At 38.7% G+C, this 9,219-nt stretch overlaps 1 protein-coding gene across 6 annotated transcripts in view; it reads right to left on the bottom strand.

Moving 5' to 3' along the window:
- Nucleotides 1-843: 843 nt before the first annotated feature.
- LOC126068582 (zinc finger protein 182) overlaps nucleotides 844-9,219 on the bottom strand; it is a 58,579-nt gene continuing 50,203 nt past the window's right edge. For 5 of the 6 annotated variants that reach the window (XM_049871283.1, XM_049871281.1, XM_049871282.1 and 2 more), the window contains 3 exons: nucleotides 8,772-8,898; nucleotides 8,387-8,479; nucleotides 845-5,167 (listed from right to left, as the gene is read on the bottom strand). In XM_049871283.1, coding sequence (XP_049727240.1) covers nucleotides 3,537-5,167; nucleotides 8,387-8,479; nucleotides 8,772-8,898 — 1,851 coding nt within the window. In that variant the 3' untranslated portion in view covers nucleotides 845-3,536. Of the gene's footprint in view, nucleotides 5,168-8,386; nucleotides 8,480-8,771; nucleotides 8,899-9,219 lie in introns of all 6 variants that reach the window. The other variant, XM_049871284.1, reaches the window with a different exon arrangement.

Genomic DNA, 9,219 nt, shown 5'->3' with positions numbered 1-9,219 from the left:
CACCTAAAGTAGTTCCTATCTACTAATTAGTGAATGCCCCTCTCCCACCATCCCTCCCTCCCTCCTCTCGTAACCACAAAAGAATGTTTTCTTCTCAGTTTAAACTATTTCTCAAGTTCTTATAATAGTTGTCTTATACAATATTTGTCCTTTCGCAACTAATTTCATTCAGCAATAATGCCTTCCAGGTTCCTCCATGTTATGAAATGTTTCACAGATTCCTCACTGTTCTTTATTGATGGGTAGTATTCCATTGTGTGACTATACCATAATTTATTTATCCATTCATCCGTTGATGGGCACCTTGGTTGCTTCCAATTCTTAACGGACTGCACTGTTTTGTGGGAAACATGACTCATGTAATAAATTCAAATACTGGAAACTGAGAATAGGTAAAATTAACAATTCCTGCTGCCCTCAAATTCTCGAGTGTACATAAATAATGACAATGAGAACGTAGAGAATTGGTTTGCTGAGCACTGCGTCCCAAAAGCAGGCTGTCTCTATCCCATATACCTGTGGTCACCATGGGGTCCTCAGCACAGCTTCTCTTTCCACAGAAGCCCCAGTGACCACTTCCCATTTCCTCCATTCAGTCCCCAAATACCCACTGCCAAGACCACAAGATCCCGCATCACTGAAGCCTCCAGACCCTATGGCCTCTGACACCCCAGACCCCATCACTCACCCCACAGACCTCCTATCATTCCCGGATTATAGCAGTCGGCTCCACATTGACTGTCCATAACTCTTCATGTTTTCACTAACACTGTGCCACATTTTACCACTCACCTGCACTGCTCTTCACTCACCCCCATTTACTCCCACTCTGCCCCCATTCACCACTACGACCTCCAATTTACTTACACCCTGTCCTCATTTCCAACTCTCACTCTCTGTCCCTCATTATCCCCACTCACTCCCACTCTCCCCATTACTCATATTTAAGTACACTGTTTCTTCTCCAGTAATTCACTCCACCTGGTATTCTCTCCATTTATCTCAACTTTTCCCCTTATCCACCCCTACTCTGCCCCTCATTACTCCATTCACCCACACTTGACCCTTCACTACCTTCCTCTCTCTCCCTAATTCCAGTCCATTTATTCATATCCTACTGTTCATGCCCATTCCTTCCCCTCCAGGTCTGTTCCTCACTCACCGTCATTCATCTACACGCTGCCCATCAGGTTGCCATCTCTTTCGCAGGAAGAAGGAGTCCAAGATACACCTGAAATGGAAAGACTTAACCTCCCAACCCCACCCCACTGCAGGATGACCTTTGATGAGTCAGTTAGATTCCTTCTCAACAGGAAGACAAAACAGCTTCATTTCCAATCTTTTTAGGCATCCTCCCAGCAGACTGCACCAGGAGCTGGCCAGTCGCACCCAATTTCTTCTCCAAGCATCCTTCTCCCTGGAAAGGGACTGAATGTGACATGTCTGAATTACATAGCCTATTAAAAAGTGAGCCAATGCTTCATTTTCTTGCAGGATAATTCAGAAAAAAAGGCCCAGAGGACCCAGACAGGATCTCAGATCTAGCTTACCCATTTTGTTTTATCTAAACACTGACCATCCCCAGGTTTTGCATAGCTTGGCCTGTCCAGCTCCACCAGATAGCCTCAGTGAAAAACTGCAGAGGCATGAGTGCCACAAATATGGTAATTCACACAGGAGTACCTCTCATTCTGGAGCAAATGTGCTGAGGCTACATGGTCCTCAGCAGTGTCCATTCAGACCATCGCTCTCAATCTGTCGCTCACCATGGAAAATGTTATGTGTTACCATCAGTAATGTGACCTTGAGCAAGTAGATTCATGCTTTACATTTCTTGTAAAAAAAATGTATATATATAATTTAAATCACTGTGTTAAGATATGGAAAGACATTGTGGGCTTTAGTACAGATATTTTCACAGATGGCACTGTGCATAGTAAGTTAGAAGTGTATTCCACTCTTAATTATTCTAGGTTTACAGAATGTGCTCCCAGCTGACCTGGCAATCACTTCATTTGGCACCCTCAGGAAAGTAATGCCTATGTCCCTTTGGAACTGACTGGATATCTGTTGTTCTGACTGCACAGCTATTCCATTCATTCTTTTTAAAAAATTAAATTCCAAATTGAGCATATCTATATTAAGTTATTAAATCCTGTATCTAAAATCTGACTTCATTATAACATTAATAGTATAAAACACGCTTTTTAAAAAGTTTTATTTGTTTTTTTGAAAAGATAGTACATCCTCATAGAATAATTTTCAAGCTATGAATGGATATACAGTTATCTCCATCCCTGTCCCATCCCCCCAGCCACCCACTTCCCTTCTTCCCAGAGGTAATCAAAGTTACCAGCTTCTTGCGTATCTTTTGAAAGAGTTTATGCATATACAATCAATTTCGTACTTATCAATTTTTTTCCTTTTTATATACAAACAGTAGCATATTATACTCATTATCCTGCATCTTGATTTTCTGACTCGGTAACATATCTTTTTTTTTTTTTTTTTAACATATCTTGGAGATTATCCCGTATCAATACATAAAGAGTGTCCGTCCAAGTTCTCTTTGGTTGGTTGGTTACATATGTATGTATGTCTCTGCTAGTAGTCTGCTGTATGAATATACCATGATTTTTGGAAAATAGACCCCTGAAGTTATCATTTGGACAGCTTCCAATCTTTTGTTTTTGCAAACAGTGTATCAATGAATACCTCTGTGTGTTCATCATTTTGTACATGTTTGAGTATATACATTCCTAGAAGTAGAAATGCTGGCTCAAAAGCCATGTGCATTTCTGGTTTCACTTTTTAATCCTTCATCTTTGAATGAGAAGAATTTTTCCTGAACTTACTATTTGCTAGAGGTTACAGATCAGAGTTTTTCTTACAACTGGGAGTTTTATTTGTTTTTTGCATATGTGTGTTCTTTCAGACTTTACTTCTCCCAAGCTAGCAACTTTAGGGTTCTTCACAAGAAAAAGTACCCACTCCTCTTCCAGCCCCCACCCCCTCAACTGCTCCTGCTGCCAGTACAGACAACTTTCTGCAAATATGGCTTGTCTGAGTGATTCCTTGTCAAGGCCCCCACGTGTTTCTCCTCAGATCCGAAATGGGTTTAGGAAACACCATACCTTCTATCTGCCCATGCAATCTGTTACTGTTGTTGAAAAAGATACACGGTTTTGTACCTCAGGATGTATGAAACTCAGATAAGAGTCCTTACCAGTGCTGTTTTACATCTGGAGCCTTGAGCATTCTCTCTCTGAAATCTCCTGTACTGGCACTTGATTCCTGCTGACTCTAGCAGCCCTCTTATTAGAGTTTCAGCTTTCTCTCAATTTTGTCAGATACTGAGATTACACTTCTGCTTCTTTTTCTCCCTGTAGATTTTGGGTGAAGATTGAGATGAAAAGAGGAAAGACTGGCTTTACTCCCTCATATTTAAATCAGAAGTCAGAACATAGTTTCAAAATATTAATTAAATTGACAAAACTTTCCTTCAGTGTACATAACAGACACTGTTGATTTACTCTCTAACGTGTGATGTGCTTTGACTTCCAGGTGTGGCCTTTCCCATGGGCTTTCTTTCCTGTATGGGTTCTCTGATGTACAATAAGGTTTGATTTTTGGGTAAAGGCTTTTCCACATTCTGTACACTTATAGGGTTTCTCTCCAGTATGAGTCCTCTGATGCACAGTGAATGTTGATTTTTCTCTGAAGGCTTTGCCACACTCATTGCATGCATAGGGTTTCTCTCCTGTGTGTGTTCTCTGATGTATTATGAGCTGTGACTTTTGGCTGAAAGCTTTCCAACATACAGGACATTCATAGGGTTTCTCTCCTGTATGAATTCTCTGGTGTATAATGAGCTTTGACTTTTCTCTGAAGGCTTTGCCGCATTCATTACATTTATAGGGTTTTTCTTCTGTATGAGTTCTTTGATGTATAATGAGGTACGATTTTTGGGAGAATGCTTTTTCACACTCATTACACTCATAGGGCTTCTCTCCTGTATGACCTCTCTGATGTAGCATGAGATAGGATTTCTGAGAGAATGCTTTCTCACATTCATTACATTCAAAGGGTTTCTCTCCTGAGTGAGTTCTCTGATGTACACCAAGGTTTGACTTTTGGGTGAAGGTTTTTCCACACACATCACATTCATAGGGTTTCTCTCCTGTATGAGTTCTCTGATGCACAATGAGAGTTGACTTCTCATTGAAGGACTTCCCACATTCAATACATTTATGTGGTTTCTCTCCTGTGTGAGTTCTCTGATGTATAATGAGGGTTGACTTATCGCTGAAAGTTTTTTTACACTCATTACATTCATGGGGTTTCTTTCCTGTATGAGTACTATGATGTATAATTAGATCGAGCTTCTGTATGAAAGATTTCCCACATTTAGTACATTCATAGGTTTTCTCTCCTGTGTGAGTTTTCTGATGGACAATGAGGTTTGACTTCTGAGTGAAGGCTTTTCCACACTCATTACATTCATAAGGTTTCTCTCCTGTATGAGTCCTGTAGTGTATGATGACAGTTGACTTCTCTCTGAAGGCTTTCCCACATTCAGGGCACTCAAAGGGTCTCTCTCCTGTATGTGTCCTCAGGTGTATTATGAGCTGAGATTTCTGGCTAAATGCTTTTCCACATTCAGTACATCCAAAGGGTTTCTCTCCTGTATGAGTTCTCCAGTGCACAATGAGGTGTGACTTCTTGCTGAAGGTTTTCCTACATGCAGTACATTCAAAAGGCTTCTCTCCATTTTTAATTCTCTGATGTAGACTAAGACCTTTCTTTCGCCTGAGGGCTTTCCCACATTCTTTATATCCATATGGTTTCACCCCAGGATTTGTTTTTTCATATTCAGTATGGAAAAATAATTTTGTACACCCATTATCATGCTTCTTTCCTGAAAAACTACTAAATGAGTCTATATTATCTGCCATATTACTTCCAAATGGGTCATGTTTATGGGGTCTCTGTAATGAAGAAATAAGGTTTGTACTCAGATGAAGCGTGTTTCCAAATTCACTACATTCATGGCCATTCTTGGTGGTAATTATTTTCTGGTTAGGAACTCCATCTTGCATCAACAAACATTTATCTTGGTTATCCTGGTGCTGCCTCTCAATCTGTTCATCAACTTGGCAGTCTTCTTCTAGAAAGAAGTACAATAAACCATCTTTACACTTTGACATTGTAGAATCAACCTCCTTTAGAAATGTCCTGCCATGTGAAAGCTGGTACTATCATCTTATTTTATCAGAGCTCCTGAAGAAAGAATCATGATCAACAAATACTGTTCTTTCACTAACCTCCCAACTGCTAATCTTTTTGTTACCAAGAACAATCACCCTGACACCTCAGTCTTTCTTACTTCTACTTTGATGCCGTCTCTGATTTCCATCAATTCTGGGGGCTTGAAGTATCAGATTCTTTATCACCCTTTACCTTCACTTATCATATGAACTCTGAACTACATCAGAGTTATACTGTTTCTATCTAGGGAGAAATGCAACAATGTAATTCATGGACTCAAATCTTAAAACAACCCTGAGTCTACATTCCCAATGAACAGGAGAAATATCTATAATAATCAGCCTTAAGGAAAAAAAAAAACGAAAACTAAAATTCTTTGCCCCATCTGAAGTCACCTGTGTATTCAGCTATATATTAGCAATGAGAAATACAAAAATTAAGAAAATAATTCCACTTACAACAGCATCAACAAGAGTAAAACACGTAGGAATAAATTTAACAGAAGTGAAAAATTTGTACACCCAAAACCACAAAACATTGTGAAAGAAATTAAAGATGATCTTAATAAATGGAAAGAATCCCATGTTCATGGATCAGAAGACTTAATATTGTTACAATAATATTCTTAATATTCTCCAAGTTGATCTACAGATTCAATGCAATTCCTACCAAAATCCCAGCTGACTTGTTTGCAGAAATTGACAAGCTGATGCTAAAATTCAAAAGGAAATACAAGAGACCCTGAATAGCCAAAAAATCTTGAAAGAGGAGAACAAAGTTGGAGGAGTCACACTTACCAATTTCAAAACTTACTACAAAGCAACAGAACTCAAGACAGTGTGGTACTGGCACAAGGACAGACATATAGGTTAATGAAATAGAATTTAGAGTCCACAAATAAACCCTCACATCTACAGTCAACTGATTTTCAAAAAGGGTGTCAACACAATTCAATGGAGAATAAAACAGTCTTTTCAACACACAGTGCTGGGAAATTCACATACAAAAAAATGAAGTTGGATCCCTACCTCACACCTTACACAAAATTTAACTAAAAGTGGATCACAGACCTAAATGTAAGAGGTAAAACTATAGCACTCTTAGAAGAAAACATAGGAGTAAATCATGACCTTGAGTTACGCAATGGTTTCTTAGATATGACACCAAAAGCTCAGGCAACCAAAGAAAAAAAGATAAATTGGACCATCTCAAAATTTAAAATGTTTGTGCTTCAAAGGACACAACAAGAAAGTGAAACACAACAGAGGGTCCCAGACAGAGCTGAGAAATGTAGAACAAAACTGCAATTCAAAAAAAAAAAAGAGCAGACTTACTGGCCTGACAGAGACTGGAGAAACCCCAAAAGTACAGACCCTGGATACCCTTTTAGTTCAGTAATGAAGTCACTCCTGAGGTTCACCCTTCAGCCAAAGATTAGACAGGCCCATAAAACAAAATTAGACTAAAGGGGCACAGCAGCCCAGGGGCAAGACTAGAAGGCAGGAGGGGACAGGTAAGCTGTGATAGGGAACCCAAGGTCAAGAAGGGAGAGTGCTGACATGTTGTGGGGTTGTTAACCAATGTTATAAAACAATATGTGTACTAACTGTTTAATGAGAAGCTAGTTTGTTTTGTAAACCTTCATCTAAAATACAATAAAAAAAGAGAGTTAAACAAAAACCCACAAAACGGAAGAAGATATTTTCAAATCATATATCTGACAAGGGAACTTTTAATCAAGAATATATAAAGAACTCCTACAACTCAACAATAAAAAGACAACCAAATTAATTGTCAAAGGATTTAAACAGATATTTCTTCAAAGAAGATACACAAATAGCCAATAAGCACATGAAAAGATACTCAACATCACTAGTCATTAAGGAAATGTAAATCAAAAACACAATGAGATACCACTTCACATCCACTAGGATGGCTATAATAAAAAAAAACAGAAAATAACAAGTGTTGGCAAGGATATAGAGAAATTAAAACCTGCATATATTTCTGATGGGACAGTAAAATGATGCAGCCCCTGTGAAAAACAGCTTGGCAGTTCCTCAAAATGTTAAACATAGAGTTACCATAAGACCAAGCAATTCCTCTCCTAGGTATATACCTAAGAGAACTGAAAACATATATTCATATAAAAATTTGTATATAGAATGCTCACAGCAACATTATTCATAATAGCCAAACAGTAGAAACAACCTGAATGTCCATCAACAGATGAATGAATAAACAAAACGTGGTATATCTGTACAATGGAATATTAAAAAAAAAAACACATGAATGAATAAACAAAACGTGGTATATCTGTACAATGGAATATTACTCTCCCATAAAAAGGAATAAAGTACTGATACATGCTACAATATGGATGAACCTTGAAAACACTATGTTAAGTGCAAGAAGCCAGACTATAGAAAGCCACATAGTGTACAATTCGATTTATATGAAATGTCCAGAAAATGGATTAGTGTTGCCAGGGATGGGGGAGAGGGGAATAAGGAGTAACTGCTAGGGCATGTTTTAAATTAGGTAGTGATGATGGCTGCACAACTCTGATTATGTTAAAAATCACTGAAATGTATACTTTAAAAGGATGAATTTTATGGTATACAAATTATATCTCAATAAAACTATTTTAAAGAAGAGATAATCAAGGTGTTTTAGGAGAGCAAATTTGACAGGAATATTTAAGCTAAACAAGAACAGAGTCTGATAATCCAATCTGTAATTACAACATACAAGTCTAAGCCTGTGACTCATGTGGGCCTAGCTTTAGATATGACAGTGAGAAATGAGAATGATGGAAATGGTGAGGGTGGGGAAGTGTGGCATTTAAAAGATACTCATCTATGGGATAAAAGGAACAGCACAGAAGCTTCTGAATGAGCACCAATTTAAGGAGAATAGCCCAGTGTGTGTGTGGCATGGGACGGGGGGTGGGGGGAATGTTAGTCTTATGTTTAAGGTGTTCACGTTCCTGTATTCAAACAGCAACAAAAGCCAAAAACCTTTCCCAAGATATACTGAAAACCCTTTCAGAGGTCCTCACCCATGACTGACAAGCTGGGACCTCATGTACTCCATATCCTGGGGCAATCCTACTTACCTGGAAAACTCCAAATTGGGATTTTTCCTTCTGCTGCTGGTTGCTCTTCTAACTCTAATTTGAGAATGAGGTCTGGTTTGGTAATCTGATGCTCTGTTAATGAGAAATGACAGAGATACCTCCTTGGTCTTCAGAGCCTCTGAGAAAAAGGAAGTTGCAGTTTTGGGCAGCACAAGGGACCTATCCCTTGTCACAATGATTTTGAGTTCACAAATACCTTGTCAGGGGAACAACAGGGAAAAAGGACCTTTTGCCCTTGGAATTCAATGTCAAATACTTCAAGCAATTCAGAGACCTTGCAAATTTCAGAAATTGGCAAAGGGAAGGCCCTATATTGGACACGATAATCACAAAGAGCAAAATTACCTGGGGAAGCCATTCTTACCCACAGAGACCAGGTTGCTGTAGGTCTCCAGCATCACATCTCTGTACAGAGTCTTCTGTGGAGGGTTCAGGTACTGCCATTCCTCCTGGGTGAAATCCACAGCCACATCTTCAAATGTCACTTGTCCCTGTAATTGCACATTCTTTTTATTCTAAAATGCTGACCAATGAGTGACGCAGATGGAATGTAGAGGAACTTCTGACTGTGTTCACTGTTCATTCTGATAAGTTAATATAGGATGTCTACCTTATATGAAGCACATTGACCTACTTTGTGGGAAAAACACAAATCAATAATTAAGACACTACGGTACTAGCATAAGAATAGACAAATAGTCCAGTGGAACAAAATAGAAAATCCAAACATGTATGGACACATTATTTATAATAAAGTTGACACTGCAAAGCAGTAGAAAAAAGGATGATCTTTTCAATAAATGTGTATGGGT

This window comes from Elephas maximus, chromosome X (assembly GCF_024166365.1).
Source record: "Elephas maximus indicus isolate mEleMax1 chromosome X, mEleMax1 primary haplotype, whole genome shotgun sequence".
NCBI classification, from domain to species: domain Eukaryota; kingdom Metazoa; phylum Chordata; class Mammalia; order Proboscidea; family Elephantidae; genus Elephas; species Elephas maximus.
The sequence above is the reverse complement of the archived record's forward strand: the minus strand, read 5'-3'. Positions and strand labels throughout refer to the sequence as shown.